Source organism: Phaethon aethereus, assembly GCF_964289735.1.
Source record: "Phaethon aethereus genome assembly, chromosome: 6".
In the NCBI taxonomy this organism is placed as follows: Eukaryota; Metazoa; Chordata; class Aves; order Phaethontiformes; family Phaethontidae; genus Phaethon; species Phaethon aethereus.
Genome location: NC_138580.1, coordinates 6,323,928 through 6,340,718, shown reverse-complemented (window position 1 = coordinate 6,340,718; position 16,791 = coordinate 6,323,928). Strand labels below are relative to the sequence as shown.

The window sequence follows — 16,791 nt, the reverse complement described above, 5'->3', positions numbered from 1 at the left end:
AAAGCAGGGGTAGCAAAAAGATTTTAAAATAAAATTTTGATCTCAGAAAAATAATCAATTTTAGTTTAGACTTGCTAGCGAGTCATCATGTTGAAGAGACATAAGAAAGACAAACTGTAATTTCGGAATGAGTTACCAAAAGAACTTAAGATTATGTTCAAATGTCTGGAGTTAGTGGAAAACAGAAAATGGTGATCAATGGTAAGATAAAGCATGGAGAAGAAAGATAAATGGAGTAAGAACAGAAGGCCTATTGGTTGATAAACTTCTTTCCCCTCTCCTCTGTAAAAGAAGTAAAAATTTAGAGAAAGTTCTAAAAAGCGAGAAGAAACTTTCTAAATGCACAGAAGCCTTTGGAAAACAGTATGTCAATGAGAAGAGACTGATGGGTCAGTGGGATGAAAAACTATAGAGAACTTCAGATGCAGAGGATAGAACCTAAGCCCTGAGAATTAAATGAGAGTAACAGGAATCCTAGGAAGGGTCAAGAAACCATACTGAAGGTGATCTTAGACCGAGCAAGATGAAGGAATACAGAAGCATGAATCTCAAAGTAGTAGCTGTCAATATGCTGCTTTACTGGGGTTGGAAATAAAAACAAAAGGTAAGGTAGCAGCTAGAGACAGATGTGTCGGTCTGCAAAGGTAAGGGATGCCAGAGAAATTCTTGAACCAGCTGCTGTATTCACTGTGTTTAGGTATTCCACCAGCATTGGATAACAAATATGAGAAGCTGAAGTAGAAAATTTTAAACACAGTTACCTCATTTCTGTTGAAGTCAGCTGACTTGTGTTGCTCCATTGTATGTATTCATTCATGAAAATACTAAAATAAGTATTTCTTAAGAAAGCTTTTTTCTTTTTCTCCTACACAAGTAGCTGGATATTGCAGAAATATGTTCACAGATCACTTGAATACACCAGACTCCAAGATGAAGATTACTTACAATACTGACATCGGTCTCCTGTATACTCAGGCAAACAGCTGCAAAGGGGTTGATTCCCAGCAGTGACACCGCAGGTTCCTCCGTTTTGGCAAAAATGATCACAGACCGTCTGATTGCAGTTTGGTCCTGTAAAACCCTGCGCACAGTTGCAGGTAGGCTTCCCTGTTCAAAACAAAGAAAACTATTTTATGATAAAATAAACATGAAAATAATCATCAGCACTTTAAGGATAGATACATTTACCATAACAGTAGCAAGTTTTAATGTGAGCCAAACTACATTTCTCTAGACACTAACAAAACATGCCTTTGCAAACATGGCTTGAATTCAGAATTTTTAACAAGCAAGTTAACACTGTAAGACATGGACACCTCAAAAACTGCAACTATGCATTTTACACTTGTGCGTGCATGGTCATTGACTCTTTATTTGGGAATTACTTCAAAAGATGGTCTTAAGTAGGGATTTAACATATGACTACACTCTTCAAATTATCCTGCCAGGCTGGGAACCTGCAGTTGCAGAGGATAAATGTTTATGTAATTAATGTCGATGCCCCTTCAGAATACACTCCGTTATTCTCAAATCTACAAACCTTTACATATAATCACATGAATATACAAATATTCATTAATGCGCTAATAGACAACTTCACATAACAATTTTTACTAACACACAAATGTCTGTGCCTGCTTTGTTGTCCTATCCCTCTCAAATAATAAATAAAGTAACATAAAAATTGCTGTCTTGCATTAGACCAAAGATGTCTGTAAGGTCAATATTCAATGTCAGAAAACTAGTGAAGACCTAGGGATGAACATTTGCACAAAATTAACTCCTATTCTATAGCTTCTTTTTAAAGGGTTTTAAAATAGTGTTTAGAACCCAACGCATTTTCCTCCTATGATTCTTGCCTATTGTAATTTTCCCTTTTTTTTTTTCCCCACTATCTAAATCTCATGTCCAAAGAATTTATAGCTTTGTTACAATTCCACTGTTTACTAAACTCTTCCACTTTTCCAAGGCTTTTTTCTTAAGATTTACCTTATTTAAAACAGAATTCTAGATCCCACAAACGTTCTTCCATTTCCTGACTTTGCTTTTGTATCTCATTTCTCATCTTCTGTTCAAATGAATGACCTGATGTGTCCAACTAGCTATCTCCCTGCTCACTTTCTAATAATCTATTCTCATTCTTGTTTATCTCCTCCAAAACATTATTTTTCCCCAACCCTCCTTCCCTTTGCTTTCATTCAGCCTTTAGGTTTTTCTTAAACTTAGGGAAAACAGACTGAGTTTAACACTCCTCTTCTTCCTCGCTTCCAAGATGGGTAAGGAAAGAGATGAAGATTAATCAGGACCTGAGGACACTTCTGAAATAAAGTGGCAGGCAAGTTGGTCTTCATTTGAATCATAAGGAACTCAACCTGCTGACAAAGTACAATCAAGAGCTTAACTGGGTCACTGCAGAGTAAGGGACGGCTGACAGGCAAAGACTCACCCCTTCCAATAAAGTCAGAGAAATGCCATATCTCTGAGTGAAGGACTGTGCATAGGCTAGCAACAGCCGAAGAGTAGATAGGTATCAGGAAAGGAATGACAAGTAGACTACAGAAAACCAAAACAGTAACACATGTGCTTTACATAGGTGGTAAAAGCCTAAGAATTAAGATGGGAGAACTGAAATGTCTCGTCTTGAATGGGAATGTCAATATAATTGTTTATGGCAAATTTAGAAAAGGAAGGCAACTAACAGGCTACTGTAAAAGTAATACACTTTTCCTTGATATCTAGTTTTTGCCGTTGATGGAATAGAGCTACGCATTAAGAAGTGTCAATCAGATCAGTAAGTTAACTACATCATGTACCATACGTGTGATGCTGGAGCCCTTTGGACTGGAACTGCAGGCATAAATAGGAAAAATACCCTATTAGAATTTAGTTTTATTTAATAAGAAATTATTATTTATTACTATTTATGACAGCCCAATCAAGGTAATTGATGATACAATGGCGGAATCCAAAAGAGATCAGAGAAAGTCAGGGAATACATTAGTGATGAGAAATTTATCCCTGTTATCCAGTTATCCCTGCATTTCATTTGAAAAACTTCACACAACACAGAGCAGAAACGAACTTCTTATGTATAAACGATCCTACTTCATGGAGGGGTGGGTTAGCGAGCACACAAAAGCAGCTGTGCTTGACTTGGGCCTGACTTGGTTTGAAATGTACAGTACAGCCAAAATCCTAAGTAGTCGAAATAACATTTAAGGGTTACTTTTCCATAATCATTACCTCTCAGCTTCATACTGATCTACCAGGAAATCCTTACTGCTGCCTGATCTACTGATGCATTACGACTAGGTCCCTTCCTTGTCGTCTTTTGTTTTATTCATTGTTTCCTCATTTTAATACGACGTCTGGTGTAGGTATCCACAACTACTTTCACGTTTGCCTCCTGGTGCCTTTTACCACAGCTGCATCTAGATTTCTGAAATGTGCAACCATTCTTACCTTTTCTTTTTCCTTCTCTGTTCAGTTGTCTGTCTCAGTACTGTAGATTCAATATTCCATAAACCCCACAATTCCAATTTTCTTTTGGTCTGCTTTTATTTTAATATTATGTAATCATTTAGTATTGTATTTGTTGGAGAATTTTTCAACACAAGTGAAGTGCCTTCATTTTTTCTACCCTCTCTGATTAATGCAGAATGATTTATTTATTCTTATTCCTTCACTTTGTACTCTTCTTATATTAAACCCGTCACGTATTTTTTTCCTATGTTTACTATTTTAAACTATGCTAATTTAAAGTGTTTTGCAAATCATCCTAGAGACCATGAGATCAGTTAGTCTCTTCCTCTAATGAGTACAGCAGGAACAAAACCATTGACTTAAAAATAGCTCCAACTAGTTTAATATGCATCAGCCTGGTTATTCACATCTGTCCCCTGTGATCTAAACATCAAATGAAGGATGTTGAACTCAGATGTTAGCATCGGCTTTTTTTGTTTTTCCCCATGTATACATTTGTATTAAAATTTCTGCCCCTAAGACAGGGGGTTTCACATAATCTGATAAATCTGAAACAGCGCTTCAATAAAAAAGTTAAAATAAAATAGTGATAGAACACAGATCTAGAGGTCTGAAATGAGTTTTTATTATTGATATTTCTCTATTTTTTTTAATGATGGGGCAATGATATTTTCGTAGTTTGTAAAAAAGATTATTCTATTCTTTGCTAATGTAGGCTTATAAATATGTCAAAATGCTGACAGTTAAATGAAAATTTAATTTGGTATAGCCTAAAACCCATTTTTGTCACTCAATTTAACATGACTTTTAGTAATGTTAATAGTTCATTGCCGATTTACAGACAGCCTGTTGGCATCTAAAATAATACTGATAATGACATTTTAATCTGCTTTATTGTCAGAAATTATTTCTAATACAAAATGCTTCCAAGAACAGTTTAATAAAACTGCAGTATTAAACAATGACAAACAATGCCATAAGGTTCTGTATCATAGAATCAGAATATTGATTTATGTTTGCAAAGGAAATAGTCACATTAACCATAACTAACAGACATTGCATGGTAAAGTCAGGCACAGGAAACTTCAGCATTTACACTGGACATGAAGTTTCAGGATTAGAGCTGTGGAGAGACAGCAGTGACATTGTCTCAATTTCTGACTTTCACCACCACAGAAACATTCACAGCACATTGCGGTATAGAAAAGTAATTAATAAGGAAAGGGATTAATGGCATATTAAACTGTTTCATATTCAGCTAAGCGTTTTATGGTTTATTTCATGCAAAAAATGAGCAAAAATAATTTTCTGAAAGAAAACACAAGAAAATTTCCCTGGTTTGAGCTCTTCCTTCTTCAGTGCAATCCTCAACTGGATTTACTGTATGAGAATTCCGTCTTGTTTTCCTCTGCCCATTACAAATTAGCATCCTAGCTCTCACCTATCCTCCTCTCCAGTCTCCTCTGTAACATCATAATCCCAAGAAAAATTTCCTGTTTTGATCACCTATGTTGAAAAATGTTGTTTGTCAAAGAGGCACGGAGAACAAGGTGGCAGAACATTCTCAGCATCTCACATGTAAATGTTCCAACTTGAAAACCACAGTGATAATATCTAGAGAGCAAGAATTTTTTGACCGGAATGTTTCCATCCTCAGTGATGTACAACGAATGTGCATCACTTTGCTATGTTTTGTCTCTAATCCAACACTTAGATTGAGTTTCACACTATATATATATATATGTATGCAAGTGGAAACATAATGCATGTGGGTCCTAAATTAATGAGAGAATTTTGTATTTAAAATAATTCTAAACAACAATTCTAAAGAAATTAATTGCAGAGAATACATCAAAGGGTGCCTGGTAAGACATATAAAACGAGTAACAAAAATAATATGAAAATTCTCTGGGGAAACAACGTACTTGAAAGTCACTATTACCTGAAGATTCTCTGTGTAGCCTCTCTCAAAAAAATAAGAATGATAATATACAGAATTTTTTATTTTAATTTTAGAACTCATAGAACTTCAAACAAACATAAAATTCCTACATATGGAATCAAATGTTTTGCACAGAATTTAGTAAATTAACGGAGAATACTTTATGGTGACACTAGGACACATGAAGTTATTTTTGGCAGTCGTATATGAACAAATTTGTGAAGTTTTTGTCATGAAGATGAAATGCAGTTTCCCCCTTTCTCACAAAGCAAAATCATTCATAAGAAGATGATAGGGATCAAAACGTTCAGTTAGGTTTCTTTTTTCTTTCCAACTGGATCAATAGGCCGAGATAATTGTATGAGGTTTAATAAGGCCAAGTGCCGGGTCCTGCACTTGGGTCACAACAACCCCATGCAACGCTACAGGCTTGGGGAGGAGTGGCTGGAGAGCTGCCTGGGGGAAAGGGACCTAGGGGTGCTGGTTGACAGCCGGCTGAACATGAGCTGGCAGTGTGCTCAGGTGGCCAAGAAGGCCAACAGCGTCCTGGCCTGTATCAGCACTAGTGTGGCCAGCAGGAGTAGGGAAGTGATTGTGCCCCTGTACTCGGCACTGGTGAGGCCGCACCTCGAATCCTGTGTTCAGTGTTGGGCCCCTCACTACAAGAAGGACGTTGAGGTGCTGGAGCGTGTCCAGAGAAGGGCAACGAAGCTGGTGAGGGCTCTGGAACACAAGTCTCACGAGGAGTGGCTGAGCGAACTGGGGTTGTTTAGTCTGGAGAAGAGGCGGCTGAGGGGAGCCCTCATCGCTCTCTACAAGTACAATAACCCTGAAAGGGTGTTGTGGTGAGGTGGGTGTTGGTCTCTTCTCCCAAGTAACTAGTGATAGGACAAGAGGAAATGGCCTCAAGTTGCACCAGGGGAGGTTTAGATTGGATATTAGGAAAAATTTCTTCACCAAGAGGGTGGTCAAGCATTGGCACAGGCTGCCCAGGGAGGTGGTGGAGTCACCACCTCTGGAAATGTTCAAAAATGTGTGGACGTGGCACTTCGGGACATGGTTTAGTGGGCATGGTGGTGTTGGGTTGATGGTTAGACTTGATGATCTTAAAGGTCTTTTCCAACCTTAATGATGGTGTGATTCTGTGATTACAGAGGCTGTAGTTACTCCTAGTTTGCCATTTTGATTTGCTATATAATAGCAAATAACTTTTAAAATAATCTTCAAAAATACCTAATAAATATTTTAGTAATCTGTAGTAACTAGTTTTTTTGGGGGAATCTACTCACAGGTCTTAAACTCCTATTTACATTTCTTTTGTAATGAACAGAACACTAAGGAGATCAACTTTTGATTCATGTTATTGCCTAAACAACAGAAAAATATTATATATTTTGTATGACCACATGAGGTATTTTCCAATTAAAAAAAACCCAACAATTTTTAGGGAAATAGCGCTATTTTTTTAAGCTTTCTGAATGCTTCTGAGATCATCCAGATGAATGCCTTCCCCAAGACATAGATTATTTATTTCTTCCAGTCAATGGTAAATTCACTACTAGCGTTGTGTATTTTTAAGTTGTTTTGGGTGAATATGCACGTTTAATTTGCATATTTCACTTGCTGTCACTATTAAAGAAAACAACGTAGCACTACACCAGGCTACTGTAATGTAGGTACATTACTGTAGGTACATACTGTATCATGTCTTCTGGAGTAGTTATCAGCAGTCTGTGGGAAACACAGTAATACATTTCTGTGTGGCTGAAAAAGCATAATTAGCTTTACTGAACCAATAGTAGTGGAGAGAAGCTGTACATAATTAGCAGGTGAGCTGATTGGGATCAGTCCCAACAGATATACATTCTCTCCATGATGTGAAAGGCAGGCAGAAAAGAACAATCTCGAAATCCATTGGAGTAGTCTGCTCTTAACAAGGCTGGTTATGGCGATTCTGCCGAGACCCTTAGATCAGCTGTGCACCAGACCAGACAGCTTCAACGACTAGCTACCTACCACCCCTCTCCCCTTCCCACAGCCCCTGGCCTGGTGACAAGAAGCCTTTGAGACTACTGGGACCAATATGACATTAGCAAAGTAAACAGGATCTTCACTGAGTGTTTTCAGTGTGTACTACAGTGTCCCAAAATAAACTTGTTTTGCTTTTAAAATAGCATATATATATATAAAATAGATATTATTTATATTATTTTTAATAATATTTCATCAATTTTCATTTAGTGGAAATATGTGGGGTTTTTATTCATTTTGACACCAACATCACAATTCTATGTGGTTAGACATACTCTTCGTACTGTAAGTATAGTACAAATACGTATTTATCTTATTTTGTGAACTAGTTAGATGTAGTTAATGTGTTCAAGACATTTAGTAAATTGCTGCTGCAACATTTTTACTTTAAACTGTAAGGAGAAAGGAAGTGCATTTTAATGGTAACATTTGATTTTTTTCCAAATTCCCATTAATTTGGCTTACTGGAGAGTGTTCATTATTATACCAAACTTTTAATTACACGTCTCAGAAGTGTACTTTTAATTAACTGATGACATTTTCTTTGTTCAATTATTGTAGTTCAATACAACTGTCATAAACTTATAAATTTTAATTAAAGCTGCCCCAGTCTCTAGCTACATAATGTTCACATAGGAATTTGCCAAAAGGCTTAGCAGTAAGTAAACCAACAGTGAATAATCCCTGAATTGCCAGTGGGATTTGTTTAACAAATTAACATTTGTGTGCAGATAATGAGGTTCTACAATTTACCACATCCAGCAAAGATTTAGCACAATTGTGTTTTAAAAAATGAGTGATACTCTACAATTTACTTAATTGGTTATCACATTACTATTATAAATTAGGTGGTGAGAGAGATTAGGATTTACACATTCACTAGAGCACACACATTCACTAGAAGAGTATTTTGTATGCGGTGTCATTTTATTTATATCAGAATATGATGAAAGGTTTGTTTTCAGGACATCTCTTCCTTGGTTTTTGAGCCAGAAGTCAACAGTAAGGAAATTCTAAGAATTCTAGGGCAGCCTCCCATCAGCAGGGACCCCGCAGAAGCTCATCTCCCCGTGAAGCTAAACTTACTGGCAGTCCCTAAGCTTTCCAAAGGGCATGGATGTAGAATGACACTCATTAGAATGACTGCATCAAACCTGTTTGAGTTGGGTAACATACGAGAATCGATAAGGGCAATCAGAGCTTCTAAGAAAGACGGAGTCAAACAAGCTGAAATTATCACAGGTCATTTCTATTTTGTGATAGGATTTGGATTGGCACTTGCACACATATGGCTTCTGCAACTTCCAGAGGAAAAAGCTTCATCATTTTGAACAAAATAAATTTTAAAAAAAGAGAAAAGTGGGAAACTATGTGCAACTTGATTGCATCAGTTTAGCAGGACAGTTTGATGAGACAATTGTGTAATGGATCAAAACTGTTAATGCTGCTTTTTGAGGAACTGTTTGTGAGCATTGTAGTACAGGAGGTGGTGTGCACAATAGCAAAAGCACAGTAGAGGAAATTAAGATGATATTGAGCTAACTTTATTTTAAAATAGTAATTTTATACCTTCCAGAAATGTGAGAGAATTCTCTACCAAAAATAGTAAAAAACCCCCCCCCAAAAAACCCAAGAAAAAAGTGTGCCAAGTACCTATTTCTAGTGAACAGGTCAACCTGGTAGGAGGTAATAAACCTAGACACAATATAATGCTTATATTCTACAACCATTAAAGGAAAAACTGAGCAATTCCTAGTAATAAGGAGCCTTTTTATTCTTACACGTAGCAATGTGCAAGACTTACACTAATGACACACATATGAACCTGACCAAGCAGATCAACTCTGCCTTACAGGCTGAGACAACGAAAAGAAAATGAATGGACCCCGCTCTGTTCTGGATTTCACACCCGCAGTCCAAACCAGGAATGTTGCGTGCAGCCCCTGCCGCTAAATGTACACTCACTGATGCAATGACTGAATGACACGCTTTGCACAGTGGTGTATCTGACTGGAAAGAGGAAACGGTTGTTGCAAAAACACTTGAGGAATTGCGCTTTGTCGACTTAATTACAGTTTTCAGTACTTTTGGGGCATCCCGTTTAGCTTCCCTCTGTAAGATGCATAATAGCTTTAGTATATCATGGATTAAAGTAGCATAAAGGGACATCTCACTGACATGCTAGTTTGTTTCAGAAACAAACTATTTATGGCCTGATATAGACAAGAAATACAGTCTGATAAGAAATAGAGATTTCTTCTTAATAGAATATTTACAGGGTCCAGGGGCTAGGCATGCAGGGAAGATGAGATGTGGATCAAGTTGAAAATTTTATCTGGAGTGCTGGATGGAGTCACTTTGGTTTAGAAAGATATACAGTCGTCTTTTCCATGTCTCCAGCACCTCAAAGTTATGGCACAGGCTTCAAGGCATGGCTATCCTCATGAACCGGAAACGGCAGATAGGAAATCTGCTTAACTTGATATATGATTATGAAAATTTGATTAAACTAGGAAAGTGGACACAGCACAGCAGAATAATATTCCTATTAGCAGGTAAGGGTAAGAGTAAGAGTCATCAGAACCAGCTCTGCGTTGGTCTTGGCTCATAAAGGCTTGGCACACTTTGGGCATGTGTGGTACAGGAAACTTTAGTTGCAGTTAAAGGTTCGGATTCCCCAAAATCAGGAACTGAATAGTGAGATATGGACTCTGGTGACATCCATGCTGGATCTCCTGATGCATTTTTGGTGCAGGCACATTACCCTGTTTGATATCAAGCAGAAATAAGGCTAGGACCTGCATCTCCAGGCCCTCTGTGGCAGCTGGGGCCATAATTAACAATTTAGCAGAAGTATATTGTAGAATCTGCTCATAGCTCTCCTTTACTCACGGGTGACCAAACCTACTACGCTAATTATTTTAGCAATGCTAAGAGATTTCAGAAGCCGGATTTAGCGGGGGGTGAGGGGGAGGAAATTAAACCCCCAGCCAACAGCATAGCTGTGTGAGCACAGCGAGTGTTCGCTGCCCGCTAAAGAAAACACGAGCTGCCAGAGGGGAGCGAGCCCTATGGCTACTGCCAAAAGAAAAGGATTAAATGAAACCCTGGGGTCTCTGCAGGATTCAGAACTAAGATGAGTTCTAGGAGCTGACTTATTAATTTTATGAAGCCTATTAACCCCACTAAAGTATCAGTTAAATGCCAGACATGTAAAGATGTGGGAGTAAACATCGTCTCCTCAGATGACAAGGAAGTTCTGCACATCATTTAAATCACCCATGACTTACTTTCATTCACTTGCATGTTCTCACTAAACGTGTATTGATCGCACTACAGTGATAAAAATCTCTGCTTATCATTTGTGTCAGTAGTTCCAGCAGCTGTTAGAAGCAGTTTCAAGTATAATTAATCAACAGAAGTAATTATGATTTTCAAATATTTAGTCATTATTAGTGGTGTTAACTATGAACAACATTATTAACCCTCAAATACTCAGAACTGAAAAATCCCGTTTGGCACACAACAGATTACTAGATTTGCACTCACTTGGATTTTTGCCAGCACATCTCAGTAAGTAAGAGAAGGCTCCAGAGGAGCCAGCAAGTGAAGATAAATTACTAAACTATGTAAGCTAACCTCAATTAGCAAGGAGTGTGAAGGAAAACATGGAGATCTAAGCCCCCCCCGTCACAGAGACTACGATACGTAATTCTGCATTACAGGGCGCTCTCTCTGGTTGTGCTAAAGAGTCACAAACTCCCGTTCTGAAGTCAGGTGCCTGTACTTTTCTTAGGATATCAGGGTGTTGGTCATTTCATCACGTAGTAGAAAATGATTCGCACTATCTTCAGCAGATGATAGGCTTCTGAGAAGAGACAAGACAGCAAACTCTTCTCCAACTGTTCTACTCTTAATCAAATATTTAAATTTCCTTAGAACACAAAATAGAATTCAACTTCTCCTTTCGCACATAATTACTAAATTTTAGACTATTTCTTATCACACTTTCCCTCTCTAGGCCAAACACTAATTACATTACACAAGCTACAACAGCCTACATGTTAGGGATAAAGATCAACTGCCAAATACCCACCCATGTTTTGACAGTTAGGATAATCTCCCTGAAAAGAAGAGATGTGGCTTCAAATTCCAGGAAGGTTTGGTTGATCAGAATTTTGATCCTTTGTTCCCCTGAAGGATATGAATTCTGATCAACCAAATCTTCCTGAGAATTAGGTGAGTGAAATGTCCACTTTGTGAATTCCAGGAAGACAAAGGTAAAAGATTGAGGTCACACGACTCTCTAGTTTAAGGAAATACCTCTGTGTGTGCACTTAAAAAGCTTAGAGGGAGAATGGAGATAGAGAGAGAGCAAGAAGTGTGGTTGGTATGCAAGTGTGACTATGAGTCAAACATCTTGCCCCCATAAACGGTGAGCAGCCCAAGAGCCCTGTGAGCTCTCCTGCATGGCAGCGGGCTGCGCAGCAGGATCTCCCCTTGCGTAGGGATGCCTCTCAAGGTTACGCCTGCTGCAGAGATCCCTTACTCCTCAGTATTGAGAGATTCCTTGCTGCAACAGATCCTCAGTAAGTGACTTGCTAAGCTTTATAAGCTTCACTAAGATTCTATCTTAGACTGATTGTGCACATCTGGGTTTTTTATGTCAATAAACATACCGCTGCTTCTCTCTCATGAGCAAAGTGCATCACTCCATGGACAAAGCAAGTAAGTTACAAAGGGAAAAATATCACAAGCAAGGAATAAATTCAAACATTTGAATTAAGGCGGGTGCAATAGTAAGATACAACTGCTTAGAAATATTTACCGAGGAGAGAGGCTCCACAGGTTCCTCCATTCTGGCAGTAGTTGTAGCAGTGGTTAGTTTCACACCTTTCACCAGAGTAACTTGGCCAGCAGTGACATCGAGGATCCCCCTTCTCATTGATAATGCACTTTCCTCCGTTTTCACAGGTTATCTTACAGGTATCATCTGCAGCAAGAGCACACATAGCATTTTTTTCAACAACTCCATTTCATGTAACTGGCAAAACAGAACCTGTTCTCATGTTAAATAGAGCTACAGATCTCTATCAACCGGGGAAAAAACCCACCACTTTTCAAAATGGAGGAAGTAAACTATCACTTCTGTTTCCGCAGTGCTGGGGCGGGGGGGAAGACACACTTAGGAGACCGTAAGCCCTCACTGAAAGCTGCAGAGATGGTGGGGGCTGCACTAGCCTGTAACGGCGGGGCTGTGAGCTTGTACCGTACCGAGTCGGGGGCACATGCATGGCAGTTGTGCTTCGCCCCATTGATGCCACACTAAAGTTAACCGCCTTAGAAAGTAAGCTAGTAATGACAGTATGGGTTCTTGCTTGAAACTATCGTTCCTAGTTAGTTTAAGAAATGAAAAAATGGATGTTGGTTTCACCTGGGGATCTCAGTAAACTTCCCAGTAATATTCTGGTGACCTCAGCCTTTTCCTATTTGTTTTTTTGGATCTCTCTTCCACTCTCTCTATTAACTAACACTCTTCTCAACTAAACCCTATCCAAAATATTTAAAAGGAAATGGTTCAGCCTTTAAATCCTCCTCAAAAATTGCTATTTGCATACTAACTTGTTGCTCCTAAACCATATTTTCTGATTTATTCTTGTTCTTGTCTGCCCAGTCTGTAAAATCACTGAGAAGACATACTACCTGCTGCTCTGCATTCACCAAGTGCTTACGGCAGTAGTGCCACCGTCTTAGCGGTGAGGTACGAGGTGACACAAATTCTGATTAGGCCAAATTCAATCTTTCTATAAAACTGTTTTGCAATTAGAGTTGAGCCCATCTTGGAAACATTTTGAAAAATAAATCTCTATTCATTTCAGTGAAGATATAAAATCCTTCAATGACATCAACAAGAAATTAATTATAGACGAGCATGCATACAATGCTCAAACATCCAAATAATTGTAATCCTAAAGAAATAGACAAGCACCTTTCCAGCCCAAAACATGCTTTCAGCAATAAACTTTTCATTTTTCACATAGCAAAACAAATCCTGTGAAGCCAGACTGCTGCCTAACTAATCCAGCACTTGAACCTACATGGCTTTTAACAAAAGGGATACCACAAACACTAAGAACTCTTCAGTAATATATCCACCAGATGCAGATGTTTTGCTGAATTAATCTATTTTAGTTAAATAACTAATGAAAAAGAGTCAAGGATGCCATTTGTCCTATAATTGTTGAGATCTAGCATTGACTGACACAGGCAGACCAACTCCTTTTATTTGACATGTAGAGAAACACATATCTGTAAGTGCAGAATTTAGGAATGTTGGATATCCTCTAGCTGAATAGCTCTGCAGAGTCCAGTAATATAACTGTGCTTATGCAGCAGCCTTTTTGGATGCACCCAAGCCTCTCTTTCCTGCCCATGGACACCCCTTCTTGCTTCTTGGCAGGGTCTGGCTGCCTCCATTCACGGCCAGTGCTGAGACGGTGCAGACATGTAACCTGGGATCAAACCTGTTTAAACAAAACTTCAGGGAACCGATCATCTTTCAGGCAATTGTACCTCTCAAATTAAGCTGAAACTAGACAACAAATCTAAAAGTTCTTGTGGGGGATTGAACTGGCATATGATTACTTCAGTTTTACAATATAAATATGAAATACCATATGAGCTTAATCTGTTGGTATCCACCCTAGCTATATACCTCTGCTGTAACAAAGCTACTTTGTATTTGGGAGTTTGAGGATGCCTCAGTGTTTTATTTATTTGGGTGGTTCATTAAATCCTTTGATGTACCATGAACCATTCTTCAGTTACTCATTATAGAAGTTGTTTAAATGGATAATGTAGCATATCTTATTGGAGAGAAGGTCTATTTTTGTTTTGCTTATCTTATCTGTTTTACTTATCATTAGTCGTGAGTTTATAGAGCAGAACTTGGTAAAAATGGCATAAATAACACTGAGGTACAGATAAGTGCTCATTTTTATGAACATTTTTGATAGCATATTAAAAACATGTTGTATTTCTCTTCTAGAGCAATTTCACAGAATTAAGATATAAAATTTCAAAAAAGAATTTAAATTGAGACGGACTATGAATTCAAGAGAAAAAGAGAGTATCAAAAGGCATATTTAGAACTACAAAACGTGAACTACAAACTTGAAAGTTACTGTAACCACACCAAGAAATACAGGAAAATCTACTGAGCCAAAAATTACCCACAGTAAAGATTTTCTAATCTAACTGGCTTTCAAGGATTGGGACACTCATGTCTTACAGTGTTAAAATGAAATATACGTTATAACTTTATGCAATGGTAAACTGAGAAGGTTCATGAAAACACATAAAAGTTTGTAATATTTTGTATCATCATAGTATTATTAAAATTCACTACTGATTTTGTTCTCTATAAAACATTCTACATTCAAGAATTTCAACACAAATCTACCATGAAAGAAAGAAAAGTTACTACAACAATTCCGGACTTTAAATAAGCTAAGACATAGGATTGAAAGATGTAATGGATAAGCCAGTTTTAGAATACTATGTCAGACTTTAATAATATAGGGGGTTTAATGCTGCTGCTTTGTTGTCTGAAGGTAAATACAAGAATCGAATTACTCTTGCTGATTCGCTTCAACTGAGTACAAAAGGGGATCAGATGCCTTTGTGTGGGAGATGAGCAGAACAGTGCCATAGGAGAAGACAGGAAGAAAAAGAATACAGGAGAGACACACAGAAGAATCGTTATAAAAAGCTGAATACTCTTAATCTGAATTACTTAATAAAGACCTCTGAAAGAAGAGCTGGAAACAATTCTAGTTAAGTACCTATTATTGGAACAAAGTTTAAAAAAAAAAAATCAGAAAAATTTCTCTCTGGAGTCAATTCAATACTGCTCTGAACTTGCTGGAACCTGGACTCAGAATCACAGAATCATTAAGGTTGGAAAAGACCTTTAAGATCATGAAGCCCAGCCATCAACCCAACACCACCATGCCCACTAAACCATGCCCTGAAGTGCCACTTATACATGTTTTTTTTGAACACTTCCAGTGATGGTGACTCCAATGTTTGAGCACCCTCTCAGTAAAGAAATTTTTCCTAATATCTAGTCTAAACCTCCCCTGGCACAAGTTGAGTTATGGATTTGAGTTGAGGGCTCAATGACCTCTCAGCTGCTTTTTTTATTTCTGAAATGACAGAATTAAATCATTTCACTTGTTATCCTACTCCTAGTCTAGCTACTGTATCTCTCTAATAAGAAAGAAAGGAAAGGTTTACAGGTCATGTAATTTTATATATTCTCTCCTAGCCTGGTTATTTAGTCTTCTGCTGCCTTGATTTGCCTATTTCAATCTTAATATGCCTTTTATAAAGAATCAAGTAACTTTGATTTGCAGTTTTTCTTGTTTTTCTTCCCGATATAACGGTTTGACGCAAACATTAATGGACTTACGATTTATTTGCTCCATGTTTGACTTTTTCCTTTAAGTGAAAGTAAAATCTTACCCAGAAGAAACGCTGATAAGGCAGCAAAACAAAGCCTTGTGAACTCTATTTTGTCCTTCACTTGTTCAATTTTTTTATATTCCATCCCTCTCCCCCCAAACACACACACATCTTTTATTGGCATTTCTGTAACAACCCTTTCTCTCTTGAGAAAAATGCATCTTACTTTTTGCTATTTTTTCCCTTTGAAATATCCACTGATTTCTGGACTAGGCAGTTAAATGGAGAGATGACCCTATAGAGCACAAAGTTCATGAACTACATTCTTTGGGACAAGAAGAGTTTCCCTCCCCACAGTGCAAAATACCCATCTCATGCAGCAGAAAGTTTTTTGTTCTTGCGTATCCTTCAGGCAAATGTGTAGCTCATCCTTTACTGAGATGAATGCTCAGTATTAAAGACAGAATACAGAGTTCTAATGTTATGGTAAGATTGTGTAAATCTTCCTGTCCCTCCAGATGAGGGTTTCATTATCTGCCAGTTTTCCATATGCTGAAATTTATCAGAACAAGTTGTGATCACCAAATTCTGTCTGAACGCTGTAAGACATTGGGGCTCTTAACAACCTGATATAGTTGGAGATGTCCCTCCTCATTGCAGAGTGGTTGGACTAGATGACCTTTAAAGGTTGCTTCCAACCCGAACTATTCTATGGTTCTAAGACAGATCCGCCTCTTTCTTTTCCCTTCACATTTTTTTTTCTTTTAAAAATCTGTTTGCTTTACAACTTTAAATGGAAGAGAAAGGCTAAAAAAAGGGTGCACAATGAAAAAAAACCAACCGACGCTTGCTGTAATGTAACCCATATT

General features: G+C 37.9%; 1 protein-coding gene across 1 annotated transcript in view; it reads right to left on the bottom strand.

Moving 5' to 3' along the window:
- Positions 1–16,791, bottom strand: part of LRP1B (LDL receptor related protein 1B) — a gene marked incomplete at its 3' end in the record, with an annotated part of 741,532 nt that overhangs the window by 25,391 nt on the left and 699,350 nt on the right. Inside the window, exons 83-84 of the mRNA XM_082001234.1 lie at positions 12,285–12,449; positions 946–1,107 (exon numbers count right to left, since the gene is read on the bottom strand). Of these exons, the coding sequence (XP_081857360.1) occupies positions 946–1,107; positions 12,285–12,449 (327 nt within the window). The remainder of the gene's footprint in view (positions 1–945; positions 1,108–12,284; positions 12,450–16,791) is intronic.